At 37.2% G+C, this 16,011-nt stretch overlaps 1 protein-coding gene across 3 annotated transcripts in view; it reads right to left on the bottom strand.

The window, feature by feature from the left end:
- Positions 1-16,011, bottom strand: part of KCTD3 (potassium channel tetramerization domain containing 3) — an 81,016-nt gene that overhangs the window by 58,227 nt on the left and 6,778 nt on the right. For 2 of the 3 annotated variants that reach the window (XM_036756060.1, XM_036756061.1), the window contains exons 2-3: positions 5,918-5,971; positions 4,821-4,866 (exon numbers count right to left, since the gene is read on the bottom strand). In XM_036756060.1, the coding sequence (XP_036611955.1) occupies positions 4,821-4,866; positions 5,918-5,971 (100 nt within the window). Of the gene's footprint in view, positions 1-2,908; positions 2,973-4,820; positions 4,867-5,917; positions 5,972-16,011 lie in introns of those variants that run through there. The other variant, XM_036756062.1, reaches the window with a different exon arrangement.

Genomic DNA, 16,011 nt, shown 5'->3' with positions numbered 1-16,011 from the left:
TAGCACTTGTGGCTACAGGGGATCAGGGGCCCTTCCTGGGTAAAGACCAGAGGGCAGACCAAACATCATCTTGGAAGCAGCAAAAACTTGTAGACCCCCAGAATTAGCTATGAAAATGGCAGCACAAAAAAGCCTGAAGTTAGGATAGTGCCTCTCTCCACACCAGGAGCAGAGCCCAAGTTTAACACCAAGTTCAAAGTCAAGAAATAGACTGGAAAAATGAGCAAACAACAAAAACTTGACCATTAAAAGCTATTCCAAGAAACAAATTCAGAAGACAATGATGTTGTTTGTGAGGAATAGCATGAAGGCAGGACCAGATTATAAAGAATTTTAAATTCCAAACAGAAGAGTTCATATTTGATCTTGTCTGTAAAAGGGAACCACTAGAATTTATTGAGTTAAGTGTATAATGTCATAGCTACACTTGAGGAAAATCACTTTGACAGGTGTAGTGGATGGACTGGAATGGGGAAAGACTTAAGACAAAAGACCAATTAGGAGGCTATTTCAAATAGTCTAGGTTAGAGGAAATCATGGCTTGAACTAAGGTGGAGGCTGTGTAGGTAAAGAAGGGGACAGATGTGAAGATGTTAAGGAACTAGATATGACAAGATCTGGCAACTGACAGAATAAGTGGCATAAGTGGAGCCAAGAATAACAGCAGAATTGTGAAACATGGGTGACTACAAGGATGGTGGTATCCTTAGTCAAGAGTCAACAAGCATTTAACTGTTTACTACGTATCAAACACTGTACTAAGCCCTGGGAATACAAATACAAGCAAAAGGAAATACAGTTGTTGCCCTCAAAGAGCTTACATTCTAATAGGGGAAGAAAACACATAAAAAGAAGCTGAAAAGAAAGAATGAAATCAAGAAACTTGAATGCAGCCTGCGAAGGAATAAAGACACATCTGGCCTAGCACACTACTTAAATGGCATCTAAGACAAGAGTAGGGAACCTGGGGCCTCAAAGGCCTCAGGTTCCCCACCCCTGTTCTCAGAGAAACAACCCAAACAGGAGAGGCTGCAAAGGTGGAACATACTTCAGATGTGTGAATTCCAGGGCTGAAGGGAGCTTCTAGGATTAAGAGATTTCTGGAGATAGAGTATAGAAAATCTGGAGTTCAGCCTGGAAAAAACCCACCACACAGAAATGAGGTTTGGAAAAAGAATGAGCTTCAACAGGTAACTTCCTATTGAGAGGGTACCTAATGACAAATGAAATTGCTCTATTTTGAGAGCTGGCATTTAGGAGGTGGCAAGAGAACTTCCCAAGAACTGTTAAAGCTAAGAACTACTACCTACTTCAAGTCAATAAACACTGTGCTAAGTGCTGGGGATACAAAAAAAATAAGAGTATAGTCCCTGTCCTCAAGAAGGTCATAATCTAATGGGGGAAGAACATAAAAAAGAAGCTGAAAAGCAGATACGTGGGTGTCGGGACATGGTGAAGTCCTGTAGCCAGGGTGAGAAATGATCTGAGGAGGTATGACTTACACAGTTGTTTCTTCTTAAAGGAGATGAGTTTATGGAAATCCTGAACCCCAGGAGAGCATCTGGGTGGGAAATTATGAGGTGCATGCCCCGAGTATCTTCTTTAAATAGTGGAAGATTTGGAAAGAGTTCTCTAATGTGCACTCTTCCACCCTCTCCAAACCCCGGGGGGAGAAAGCACTGAGGATGCATAAGAATGATGAGTTTCTGGAGATTATAAAGTACAGGAGAGTTGTGGGATGGGAAATGAATTTCATCTGGGCATAAGTGATATTGCCAGGAGAAATCCAAAAATCACTGTGAAAATCATCAAGTCCTGGCCAAGAAAGTAAAGACCTTGGAGACAATGGTGGTGTCTTTGTCACTGGTGCTGAGGAATCATGGGCTTCAGATGAGAAAGGAACACTTGGAAAGTGAACAGTGGTTATGAAGATGGAGTTAAGAAACAAATTTGGATTTCAGTACCTCTGCTTACAATACAGGAATGACAAGGAGTGAAAACAAAGGAGAAAGAAGATGGTCAAGAGGCCACATGTGGCCTTTTAGGTCCTCTAGTGTGGCCCTTTGACTGATTCACTGAATCCAAACTTCACAGAACAAATCCCCTTAATAAAAGGATTTCTTCTGTAAAACTTGGATTCAGTCAAAAGGCTACACCCAACCACCTAGAAGGTCATATATTGCCTCAAGGCCAAAGGTTCCCCACCCCTGCTCTAAGCACTCCATAGCACCTGCATCTGCAGCCTTCATAGCCACTGGATGTGATAATGGACTCCAAAATGAAGACAGATCCAAAGTCTTCTTTTGATCTTTTAACTGAAAAAAAAAAAAAGGCTAATAGGGAGAAGAAACTAGATATAATTAAGAAGAGATAGTAAGAGAACACCTAGTCACTCCTGATAAATTCAAGTCCTATTAAGGCCCAGCATTCCAGAGTATTAAATGAACTGACAAGTATGATTGCTAAAACACTGTTCTTGAATTGTGAAAGATCATAAAGAATAGAAAAGATGCTACAAAACTATAGAATGGTAAAAGTCCTAATATTCCAAAAAAGGAACTGTGGACTTTGCAAACTGCAGACTCAATGAACATGAATTCAATTCTTGGAAAATTTCTAGAACTAGAAACATAACATTAACTAATGCATTTTAAATATCACATTTATTTCCAAATATATCCCTCCCCTTTACCGACCAAGCCTTTCCTTGTATCAAAAATTTAAAAAGAGGGGAGAAAATGGTTCAGTAAAACCAATATACATGAGCCACATGTGACAACATGTGCTATATTACATATATATATATAATCTCTTCACTTGTGCAATGAAGGGAAGGAAATACATTTTCTCAACTCTTCTCCAGGACCAAGCATGGTCATTATAATTTTATAATGCTGTTTCATTTTACCATTCTCTCCATTTGTAATATTGTACTCATTATGTTTTTTCCCCCGGCTTTGGTGTCTTTCCATGTTTCTCTGAATTCTTCATATTTATCATTTCTGATTCATTCCAATTTCAGCACATGCACTGCAAAGCAAGTCCAATATTATTTAAGGGTTGATTTTTGAACATTAAGATCAGGAAATTGTGATCACAAGGACTGATCATGCCAGACTCATCTAATTACACTTTTTAACTGCTTTACTAGGGTTACTAGACTGGTAGATCTAGAGAATGCTGTAGATACATAGATGACTTAAATTTTAACAAACATATGCCAAAATCTTTCTTGCTATTATTGTGAAAAAGATAAAGAGATTTGGGCTAGGTGATATTAGTTAAATGATTTGAAAAGGGCAGAATCCAGAGTTGTCATTAATGGTCTGGTATAAATCTAGAAGTATATAGTATCTAGTGAACTGCCTCAACAATCTGTGCTTGGTGTTTTGCTAGATAACATTTTTAAATAAATTATATGTTTGAAAACATAGATTACATATTTATCAAATTTAGAGAAGACAGAAGCATAACTGATCCATTGTACAACATATTTAAGGTCCCAAAAGCTCATGAAAGGATAAAATAATTGTCCAATCTGATAGAAGTAGATGGGAATAAATGCAAAGCCTTACACTTGGATTCAGAAAGTCAACTTCACAAGTTGGGAAAGGTGCAGCTAGAGAACAGTTTGCCTGAAAAAGTTTTAAAAGTTTTTAGTAAATTGTGAACTCAATGAATCAACAACGCAATAAAGCAGCTAAAAAAGGTAATAGTAAAAATTTCAGGAGAAAAGTGATACTCCTACTGTATTCTTTCCTGGTCAGACTATATCTGAAGTACTGCATTCAGCTCTGGGAATCATATTTTAGGAAGGACACTGATAAGCTGGAAAATATTACATGAGGGTAAGGTAACAGTGATGGACCTCACGATCATGACATAGGAAGATTGGCTAAAGCAAACCAGGATAGTTTAATCTGGAATAAAAAAGATTTGGAAGGGATAGAGAAACTGTCTTAACTTGTTTGAAGGCCTGTCTGAAAAATTAACTTGTTCTACTTGGCTCCAGAGGACAAAATGAGGAGTATGAGGCAAAGCTGTAGAAGGTAGGTTTCAGCTCAATATAAAAAGACAGATCATGAACAGGCTGCAGAACATTACAAACAAGGAATTACATCATGGAGGGGATGAGAAGGGAACAGTGTAAAGATTATCATCAAAGAAATGTTTGACAGGAAAAAAAATGAGCCAGTAATATATAAAAAGCAAGAGATATTGAAGGATAGCCTTAGCTGCTCCCCGGGTAACTACACAACATGAAGATAACCAGAAGAATGTCTCCAAAGCGTTGGGTAGGGCCAACAGACAATTTATTGAAGTTAGATGAAAGTCAGAAAGGCATCAAGAATTTGCAAACCAGACAGATGAGATCACAGATTCACTGGAGTAACGGAATATGAAGAAAAACTGGCCTAACAATTTTGAGTTAGACCTATAATTTCACTGGTATTGGGAATACATGCTCTTAAAAGGCTAAAAATACTTTAAAAATGGCATTCATTAAATTAACATACCAAGTCAAGTATCACAGAACAAACCCTAGAGCAGTTACATCAATTTCATTATACTCAATATAACAAGTAGCATAGCTGCAACTATAAATTAGATTCTGACAACTACATTTTAATTCTCCCAGGCCAAAAGCCTGAGGTTTATTAGTAGCCTCAAAATATATCAAAAACTTGGTGGAAAAAATTAAGCACTTATATTCCACCTATGGTTAACTGTTTTTAATTTTAGGAACCTACAAATGGTATGTACAAAACTAAGTTTTGATTTGGAAATATATTATGCTTAATCAAAAGTATTATACTTACAGCACCAGTTTCATCTCTAAGGGTTGAAATTCTCCCACTCAGCAAACTGGAAGGATATACATTAGGCTATAGTTATATATACATATATGTATATCTATGAATAATGTCTCAATTTTTAAAAGTATATATAAATACACACACATACACATGCATGCGCGCACGCACACACACACACACCCAAAACTCTTATGCCAGTTTTAAGCTACAAAAGTTTGAAAAACTTAAAAATGCACTAGTTTTAAGCTATAAAAGTTTAAAAAACTCAAAAATGCACTAAAGATTTTTGGAACATGCTGGATATACTAGTTTGTTATCATACAAATGCATGAAGTACCTGAATAAAGTCATTCTAATGAAGAATTCAAGGCCATGGTTAATTCCAGATTTCCAAAAGCATTTCAATTGTATATTTCACTCTGAATGACACCTACGACCTTTTAATTATGAATGTATTTGACTTTCCACCTTGAAATGAAGTTTTTTATGAATAAAGCCCAAAATAAGGAGTGGACCTAAATAAGTCCAGTCATTAAAGTTATTTTAAGTAGCTGTAAAATTAGTTCATTCTAGAGACAATCCATTAAACAGGTCTCTCCATATCATGATAGTTATACAAGATATATACTGCCACCTTCAAAAAATCATTTCTTAGTGATTATAAACAAAAATCCTTCAAAAAGTGAGATGGTGATCTTACAAGTCACTTAAAAGTGACAAGCAATTTTGGACAAGCCACTTAAAAAGTCTCTAAGCTTTACTTTCCTTATTTATAAAATGAGTAGGTTTATCTAAATGATATATAAGATTGCTCACAATTCAGATATTTTACCTGCATTGGGGAAAAGGGGGAGGTAGTGATTTATTAAAATACTGACCTCTATTTTACAAGTAAGACTCTAAAAAACAAATACACATGAGCTACAACCTGTATTCAGAATATAGAAAGTCTATGTTCAAAGCAGCTAACATTCTTTTTATGTAAATCTAATTGGGAAAAAAAAAAAAGACTTTTGTTGACCAAGCAAAGTTTTCTTTTTATTACTCTGGCAAAGAGTTAAAATTCTAAAGAAGATATTTGATATATAAATGTGAAATACCTGGAAAAAAAGGAATCTGGAATCCACATAAGTGTTTGTCTTGAGGTACTGAATCTGTAATTGAAAATTGAGTCTTAATTAGAAATCAGAAAAGGTGATTTAAAATTTCTCTTATATTCAAGAATACCAAATAACATTTCATAAAACTCCAACATTCTATAAAGCTCTAAAATATTTATCTTTATCAAACTGTACCATGGAAATAAAAAAACTCAGGATAAATAATTTATAATCCATTGAACATAGGTTCCTTGAGGGGAGAAGTGCCTTCATTTTTGTTTTTGTAACCCCAACGCCTGGCACATTGCCAACCACATAGTAGGTATTTGATAAATGCTTACTGAATTGAACTGAACCAAGCGTAGAGTCATAAAATCATCATGTTTAATAGGAGACCTTGGAAGTCATCTCCTCTATACCCTTATATTAAAGGTGAGGAAATTGAGACTATTCCCCCCCCTCCCCCCCCCCCCAAGAAAAGGCTTGAGTTGCCCAAGGTCACACATATTTCTAATTTTTCCCATATATAACTTGTTTCTGTATACAATGGTTTGCAAGTTGTCCCTTCGGTTAAGACTGTAAGCTCCTTGAGGCAGATAGTGTTGTTTTTTAACTTTCTTTGTATTCTAACTTTAATCATGGTATGGGCATTGCCTCAGACAAATCTAGGAAAGATCTTAGCTTAAAAGGCCCAAGTCTCCCACTGCACATGGGGCAATCTCCAGTTGTCCTTACTTATCTCTTGCCACTGGACCTAAATGGCCCCCAGAAGAGATAGTAAGGCTGGTGACTTTTCACTGAACTGCCTCACTTAAATCCAATTCACTTGATATTACCTGCCTGATGTCATGGGTCCTCTTTGAGAACTATGGAAAAAACAACAACAGTTTGTATCCCCAGTGCTAAGCACAGTGCCTGGCACATAGAAGATACTTAATAAATGTTTTCTGACCGAGGTGGAGCCAAGATAGCAAAGAAAAGCCATCAAGCTGCCTGAGCTCTCCCCAGTTTCCCTCAGAAACAACGTTAAATCAAGTGTCTAGATGGATTCTGGAGGGACAGAACCCACAAAGAGATGGAGTGAAACAATTTTCCAGCTTATAACTTAGGACTTCAGGAAAGTTCTGTCTCACTTGGGTAAAAGGGAAGCACAGCCCAGCACAGTGTGCACGCAAGGCAGCAGAAGGCTCTACAGCCCAGATCAGCAACCCATCAGAACCTCAGTCCTGGTTCAGCAGGCTAGTGGCACAGCAGGCCAGCTACGAGGCCTCCAGCCCTAGCTCAAAAGGCAAACTGCCGGCCTAAGAAGCCCCGGCACAACAGGCACAACTAGGCTAGGACACCTCAGTGCAGTGGGCAAGCTGCCAGCACCCAAGGCCCCAGCGTAGAAAGGCAATGACCAGGCCTCTGGCCCACAATACAAGAAGCTTCGGACAGTGCCCCCTGTCTAGGAGTGGAGCTCAACTTTACAAGTCATGAAATAGGCTAAAAAATGAATAAAAAACAGAAAAAGTACCCTGACAACAGCAAGCTACTATGGTGACAGGGAAGACCAAAACACAAACTCAGAACAAAAAGGTCAAAATGCCTACATGCAAAACCTCAAACGAAAGATGAATTGGTCTCAAGGCCAAAAAACCTTCTTGAAAGAGCTCAAAGAGGATTTAAAAAATCAATTACGAAAGGTAGAAGAAAAATTGGGAAAACAAATAAGTTACACAAAAGAGAGTCAACGACTTGGAAAAGGACAAAAATTGACTAAAGAAAACAATTCCTTAAAAAAACACAATGGGCCAAATGGGAAAGGACGTACAAAAGCTAACTAAAAAAAAAAAAATTTCTTAAAAAAATGTAATTGGGCAAGTGGAAGTTAATGACTCTGTGAGATATCAAGAATGAATAAATAGAAGAAAATGTAAACTATGTCCTTGGAAAAACAAATGACCTGAAAAATAGAACCAGGAGAGATAATTTAAAAATTATTAGACTACCTGAAAGCCATGATCAAAAAAAAGAGCCTGTTTGATTATGGTCTCACTCTTTATGTCTAAATCATGTACCCATTTTCCCCTTATCTTGGTATACGGTACAAGATGCTAGTCTATGCCCAGTTTCTGGAAACAGTTTTTCCCAGAAGTTTTTGTCGAATAGTGAGCTCTTATCCCAAACGCTGGAATCTTTGGGTTTAGCAGAAAGTAGTCATTTACTACTGTGTCTTACATACCTAACCTATTCCATTGATTCATCACTCTATTTCTTAGCCAGTACCAAATAGTTTTAATGATGCTGCTTTATAATTTTAGATCTGGTATAGCTAGGCCACCTTCTTTGCATTTTTTTTATTATTTCCCTCAATATCCTTGACCTTTTGTTCTTCTAGATGAATTGTTATTTTTTTCTAGTTCTATAAAATAATATTTTGGTAGTTTGGCATGATACTGAAAAGGTAAATTAAGCGTTGGTATTTTCCCAATTATTTAGATCTGACTTTATTTGTGTGAAAAATGTTTTGTAATTCTGTTCATATAGTTCCTGGGTTTGTCTTAGCAGGTGGACTGCCAAATATTTTATATTGTCTAGTTATTTTAAATGGAATTTCTCTTCCTATCTCTTGCTGCTGGGCTTTGTTGGTAATATACAGAAATGCTGATGATCTGTGTGGTTTTATTTTATATCCTACAACTTTGCTAAAGTTGTTAATTATTTCAAGTAGTTTTTTAGTTGATTCTCTAGGATTCTCTAAGTATACTGTCATTATCATCTGCAAAGACCAATAGTTTTGTTTCCTCATTGCCTATTTTAATTCCTTCAATTTCTTTTTATTCTCTTATTGTTAAAGCTAACATTTCTTGTACAATATTAAATAACAGTGGTGATAATGGGCATCTTTATTTCACCCTTAATTTTACTGGGAAAGCTTCTAGCTTATCCCCACTGCATATAATGCTTGCTGAGGATTTTAGACAGATACTATTTTACCATTTTAAGGAAAACTCCATTTATTAGTTTGCTCTGTAGTATTAATAAGAATAGGTGCTGTATTTTGTCGAAAGCTTTTTCTGCATCTATTAAGATAATCACATGCTTTCTGTTAGTTTTGTTATTGATATGGTCAATTATGCTGATAGTTTTCCTAATATTGAACCATGCATTTCTGGCATAAGCCCCACCTAGTCATAGGGTATTATTCTGGTGATAAATTGCTGTAATCTCTTTGCTAAACTTTATTTAAAATTTTTGCAGCAATATTTATTAGAGAAATTGGTCTATAATGTTCTTTCTGTGTTCTTCCTGGTTTAGGTATTAGCACCACATTTTGTCATAAAAGGAATTTGGTAGGACTCCATCTTCTCCTATTCTTTTGATTACATTAAACTAAAAAAGTTTTTACACAAACAAAACCAATGCAACCAAGATTAGAAGAAAAGCAGAAAGCTGGGAAGCAATTTTTACAGCCAATGTTTTTGATAAAGGTCTCATTTCTCAAATATATAGAGGACTGAATCAAATTTATAAGACAAGTCATTCCCCAATTTATAAATGGTCAAAAGATATGAACAGGTAATTTTTAGAGGAAGAAATTAAAGCTATCTATTATCATAGGAAAAAATGTTCCAAATCACTAATGATTAAAGAAACGCAAATCAAAACAAATTGGCTAATATGACAGAAAAGGAAAGTGATAAATACTGGAGAGGATGTGGGAAAACTGGGACACAAACGCATTGTTTGTGGAGTTGTGAACTGATCCAACCATTCTGGAGAGTAATTTGAAATTCTGCCCAAAGGGCAACCAAACTGTGCAGACCCTTTGATCCAGCAATACCACTACTAGGTTTGTATCCCAAAGAGATCATAAAAAGGGAAAAGGACCTATACACACAAAAAAATTTATAGCAGCTCTTTTTTTGTGGTGGCAAAACAATTGGAAATTGCAGGGAAGTCCATCAATTAGGGAATGACTGAACAATGTGTGGTATATGAATGTAATGGAATACTATTGTGCAATAAGGAATGATGAACAGGCAGATTTCAAAAAAACCTGGGAAAGACTTACATGAACTGATGCTGAGTAAAGGGAACAGAACCAGGAGAACCCTGTATACAGTAACAGCAACATTGTGTGATGATCAACTACGACAGACTTAACTCTTCTCAGCAATACAATGATCAAAGACAATTCCAAAAGACTCATGATGGAAAGTCCTATAGACATCCAGAGAAAGAACTATGAAGTCTGAATGAAGATCTAAGAATACTATTTTCACTTTTTTTTTCTTTCTTTCTCTTGGTTTTTACCTTTGATTCTGATTCTTCTTTCACACCATGACTAATGTGGAAATATGTTTATGATTGTACATGTATAACCTATATCAGATTGCTTGGTGTCTTGCGGATGGGGAGAGAGAAATTTGGAACTCAACATCTTATAAAGATGGATGTTGTGAAAAAAAAAAAAGGTTTACTATTATTTCTACTCCAGCAATCCTTTCATCTCTGATAGTGAGAATCGGAAGCACAATTAAAACTCCCTTCTTGGTGACCCTGCCTTTTTAGGGATGAAATTACCACTAAGGCAAATCAAGAAGTTATTAGCTGCTCTACTTCTGGCTCTTAATTGTAGCACTTTCCCTTTGCTAATTACTTCCTATTTATGCCATATATATAGTTTGTTTTTACAAATATATTTGCAAGCTCTCTCTCCCATTCAACTGAGGTTCTTGGTGGGGCGGGGAGAACTGTTCTTCTTTGATTTTGTGTACCTAGTGCTTAACATAGTGCTTGGCACATAGTAGGTATTTAATAAATGCTTATTGACTGAGTAACAAATGTTCAAATAACCAAAGTTCCTCATCCCTGCTAAATCACACCACTATATCACAAGGCCAGGATTAGGATCATTTCCCCAACTCTTCATCTATTTCTTCTCCAGGTGTCCTACAATGTTCTACAATGACAAAAATTACCTCTATTCTGCTCCACCTACTTTTGTTGTTGTAGTTGTTTCTTTTGGCTGAGTCTCCCTATCTAGCTCAGGCTAGAAGTACAGTGGCTACTCATGGGCTTAATTTCACTACTGATCAGCACCAGAGTTTTGACCCTTTCCAGGGCTTACCATATTTGCATAGGACTTAGTAATGACATTCAATCAGCTAATCCCCATAGGAGCTCAGTACTCCAGACTTCAAGGTGTGGGACAGCCTCAAGCCTCCTCAGGGATTACAGATGTACACCACCACACCCTCCTCCTCCCCTCTTTTCTTTTCTTGGCCACTATGGTTAAGTGACTTAGGAAGCCTGGATCTGAATTCCTCCCCAATGTTTCTTAAAATAATCCTATCCTGGGGGCGGAGCCAAGATGGCAGCTGGAAAGCAGGGACTAGCGTGACCTCCCTGCCCAGTCCCTCCAAAAACCTATAAAAAATGGCTCAGAACCAATTCTAGAACTGCAGAACCCACAAAACAGCAGAGGGAAGCAGGGCTCCAGCCCAGGACAGCCTGGATGGTCTCTGGCTGAGGTCTATCCCACATGGAGCTGGGAGTGGAGTGGAGCAGAGCAGAGCCCAGCGTGAGCGGTGCGCACCAACCAGACCAGGAGCCGGGTGGAGTGGGCCCTAGAGCCCTGAATCAGTGAGCTGCCGCAGTTACCAGACTTCTTAACCCACAAACACCAAAGACAGCAGAGAAGGTTAGTGGGAAAAGCTGAGGGAGTGGAAAGAGTTCACTGTTTGGCTTCCAGCCCCGGGGGCAGCGGAGGTGGGGCAGCTAAATCACAGCAGGTGTTGTTGCTTCAGGCCCCAGACCCACCTGGTGGGAGGAATTAAGTGGCAGATCAGAGCAGGAGTGCACAGCCTGCCGAAGATCTAAGCCCAGTCCAGGTTGGGGGTTCTTGGGGAAGGAGCAGTGCTGGTGTGGCAGAGCTGGCACATGCCCCCCAAACGTGGAACATAGAACTCTTTAGTCTACAAGCTGTCATACCACGCTGAAAAACTCAAGGGTCATGTTAGTTGGTTGGGAATATGGCCAGGCAGCGAAAACGCACCGAGATTCAGTCTCAGACTTTGCATTCTTTCTTTGCTGACAAAGAAGACCAAAACATACAGACAGAAGAAATTAATAAAGTCAAAGAGCCTACAACAGAAACCTCCAAGAAAAAACATGAACTGGTCCCAGGCCTTTGAAGAGCTCAAAAAGGATTTGGAAAAGCAAGGTAGAGAAGTAGAGGAAAAATTGGGAAGAGAAATGAGAAGGATGCAAGAAAACCATGAAAAACAAGTCAATGACTTGCTAAAGGAGACCCAAAAAAATACTGAAAAATACACTGAAGAAAACAACACCTTAAAAAACAGACTAACTCAAATGGCAAAAGAGCTCCAAAAAGCCAATGAGGAGAAGAATGCCTTGAAAGGCTGAATTAGCCATATATATATATATATATATATATATATATATATATATATATATATATAGAGAGAGAGAGAGAGAGAGAGAGAGAGAGAGAGAGAGAGAGAGAGAGAAATCAAATTAAGGGATGAGAGAGGAACATATTGAGAGAGGGAGATAGGGAGAGATAGAATGGGGTGGATTATCTCTCATAAAGGTGGCAAGAGGAAGCAGTTCTGTGGGAGGAGGGGAGAGGGCAGGTGAGGGGGGAAGGAGTGAATCTTGCTCTCATCAGATTGGGCCTGAGGAGGGAATACCATACATACCCAATTGGGTTATCTTACCCCACAGGAAAGAAGAGAGAAGAAGGAAAAAAAAGGGGGGGATGATGGAGGGGAGGGCAGATGGGGGTGGAGGTAATCAAAAACAAACACACCCTTTGGAAAGGGGACAGGGTCAAGGGAGAAAATTCAATAAAGGGGGAGGGGTTGGGAAGGAGCAAAATATAGTTAGTCTTTCACAACATGAGTATTGTGGAAGGGTTATACATAATGATACACATGTGGCCTATGTTGAATTGCTTGACTTCTTGGGGAGGGTGGGTGGGAAGGGAGGAGGGGGGAGAATTTGGAATTCAAAGTTTTTAAAAACAGACGTTCAAAAACAAAAAATAAAGAAAGTTTTTTGCATGCAACTAGAAAATAAGATACACAGGCAATGGGGAGTAGAAATTTAGCTTGCCCTACAAAAAAGGAAGGGAAAAGGGGATGGGAGGGGAGTGGGGTGACAGAAGGGAGGGCTGACTGGGGAACAGGGCAACCAGAATATATGCCATCTTGGAGTGGGGGGGGAGGGTAGAAATGGGGAGAAAATTTGTAATTCAAACTCTTGTGAAAACCAATGCTGAAAACTAAATGTTAAATATATAAATTAAATTAAAAAATAACTAAACAAATAATTAAAATAAGAATTAACCAGAAAAAAAAAATCCTATCCTACTCCTACTTTGTTTCTTTTGAATAAGGTAGACCCATCAAGAGCCATGTTCCAATAATACATTTTATCCCATCAAGTCTCCTCCTTTGTTAGGGCCCCTGGTTTGCCTAAACTTTGCATTTGTGAATACAAACATGAGACCATGGATTTTACTACTGGCTGCTTTCCTGGAGTTTTGTCTCGGGAATTTCTAGGAGTAGAAGCTGCTGTTCTTTCTCTGAAACCACTTCAGACTTTGGAGATATACACAGGCTTAACTTTTCTTTCAAAAAAAAATATATTTCATCCTCTAAGTCACTTTTGATTAGAAAAATGAAAATTAAAACAACTCAAAGGTATCACCTCATACCTACCAGATTGGCTAACATGACAGAAAAGGTAAATGATACATGCTGGAGATGTGAGAAAATTGGGAAACTAATGAACTGTTCCTAGAGTTGTGAATTGATCCAACCATTCTGGAGAGCTATTTATGCCAAAAGGGCAACCAAACTGTGCACACCCTTTGATCCAGCAATACCATTACTAGATACTAGATCTGTATCTCAAAGAGATCATAAAAAAGGATAAAGGACCTATATGTATAAAAATATTTATAACAGCCCTTTGCATGGTGGCAAAATATTGGTAATTGGGGATTGACAAAACCAGCTGTGGTATGTAAATGTAATGGAATACTATTCTATGATAAGAAATGATGAACAGGCGGATTTTTTAAAAACCTTGAAAGTCTTGTACAAACTGATGCAAATTGAAATAAGCAGAACCAGAAAAACAGTGTGTAGCTTTTCGCAGCAATACAATGATCCAAGACAAGTACAAAGGACTCAGGAAGAAAAATGCTACCCATATCCAGATAAAGAACTGACTGTGAATGCAGACTGAAGAATTTTTTTCACTTCATTCTTTCTTGTGCTTTTTTTTTTCCTTTTGATCTGTTTCTTCTTTCACAACTGTGACTAATATGTAAATGTTTTTACATGATAGCACATGTATAAACTATATCAAACTGCCTACCATTCTCAGAAGACAGAAGTCAGAAAGGGAAGGAGAAAAAATTGGAACTCAAAACCTTATAAAAACGAATGCAAAAATTTTCTTGACATGTAACTGAGGGAAAAAATAAAATACTATTTTTGTAATCTTCCTAAATCCCAAATGAGGGAGACATTATTAGTAAACAGTTCTTGTGAAGCAGATCCTTTGGGTTTTAGTGGTCTATAAGCTCAAAGTCTGGAGAAACGATCATCAGCATAATATAAGTAATAGAAATATCCTTTTTAGTGTGATAGAAAGTATATATTTAAAACCAAAAGCTACCTACCATTATTTGCAAAGGATAAACATCAGAAATGGTCCCAATCAATACAAGGTAAGTACACACAATTGTATGGAGCTTATAAAACAGTTGAGATCCAAGACTGCAACCAAAAAGCCCTTCATGGGTGACATCCACATGAATTCAACCAAAAATGTCAACAAAGTGCCAAACAATTTTGTGAGACATGCTGATTTGTCCATAGAAATAGAGGGATTTATGATGGTAATTAAGGATTCAGTCTTTGCCACCAGAAATTATAGAAGGGTTGTCCTTAAGAAACACAGACTTAAACATTACTGAAGATTATTCCAAGAAAAATGGTTGAAACTGTGCCACATATCCCTGCAGGTTTGAAAATTTAGTACCTCTTAAATGCCCGGCAAAACCGGGTATCCAAAATTATACATCATAATGTATCTTCCAAATCTTTCATAAAAATGAAAAGTTCCTCATTACAAATACAAACCCTCCCCCAAATATTCTTGAGAATTCAACAAAAACTATACTGAAATTGGAGCATTACCACAGACAAAACTGTAACCCACCCTTCCCTGGACATAACAAAGATCTATAGAAATATAAGAACATTTTTGATAGAGGCTACAATACCAAATACTCAATTTCCAAGCTATGAGAAATGAAAAGCTTTAAAATACAAACAGATCTCCAGCACACTGGGTGGATTCTCTACAGAAGATTTGTGGAAATATTAATTTGAAATCACATGATGAAGGTTTCACTGAAATATGATTTAGTGATGTTGAGAACACAAACCAAAACTTTTTTTGCTCATGATATTTCCTCTGCTTAAAATACTATTCTCCCTATTTCTAACTCTGCAAGCCAAATTCCTATTGATCTTTGAAAGTCAAGTCCATGTGCCATATAACCTATGAAGCTTTAGCTCATCACTCCAATCAAAAGAATTTTTTTTCTTTCTGTGAATTACTATTGTACTTTTTACCTCTCTAATTGCAATTTCACATCTACTTATGATATTTTATCTTGTGGCTATGGGGACAATCAGAAAAGGCTTCATGGAAAGAAATTATGTTTTCTACCAGAATATAAGCTCCATGGGAAAAGTCTCTGCCTCATTCCTTTTTATAGCTCTGATTGCCCCTAACACAATGTAAACACCAAATAAATATGTTTAAATCATGAATGTTGCTATGTATTAAAAAAACAAAGAAAACAAATGATTGATATATGAGATAAAAGATTTGTCAATGAAAAACATAAGTTTTATTTTCTCTCAACCTTTAAAGTAGTGTAGCACAATTAACTTTTAGCTTAACACTGTTAAATATCTGGGACTGAATGAGGGAGGTGTGACTTTTTTTTAATCTCTTTAGATTAGTAGTAAATTCCTAAGAAACTATTTTCTACAGGG

The sequence above is a fragment of the Trichosurus vulpecula genome, chromosome 4 (genome assembly GCF_011100635.1).
Source record: "Trichosurus vulpecula isolate mTriVul1 chromosome 4, mTriVul1.pri, whole genome shotgun sequence".
Taxonomy (NCBI): Eukaryota; Metazoa; Chordata; class Mammalia; order Diprotodontia; family Phalangeridae; genus Trichosurus; species Trichosurus vulpecula.
This window is presented reverse-complemented; position numbering and strand designations above follow the sequence as displayed.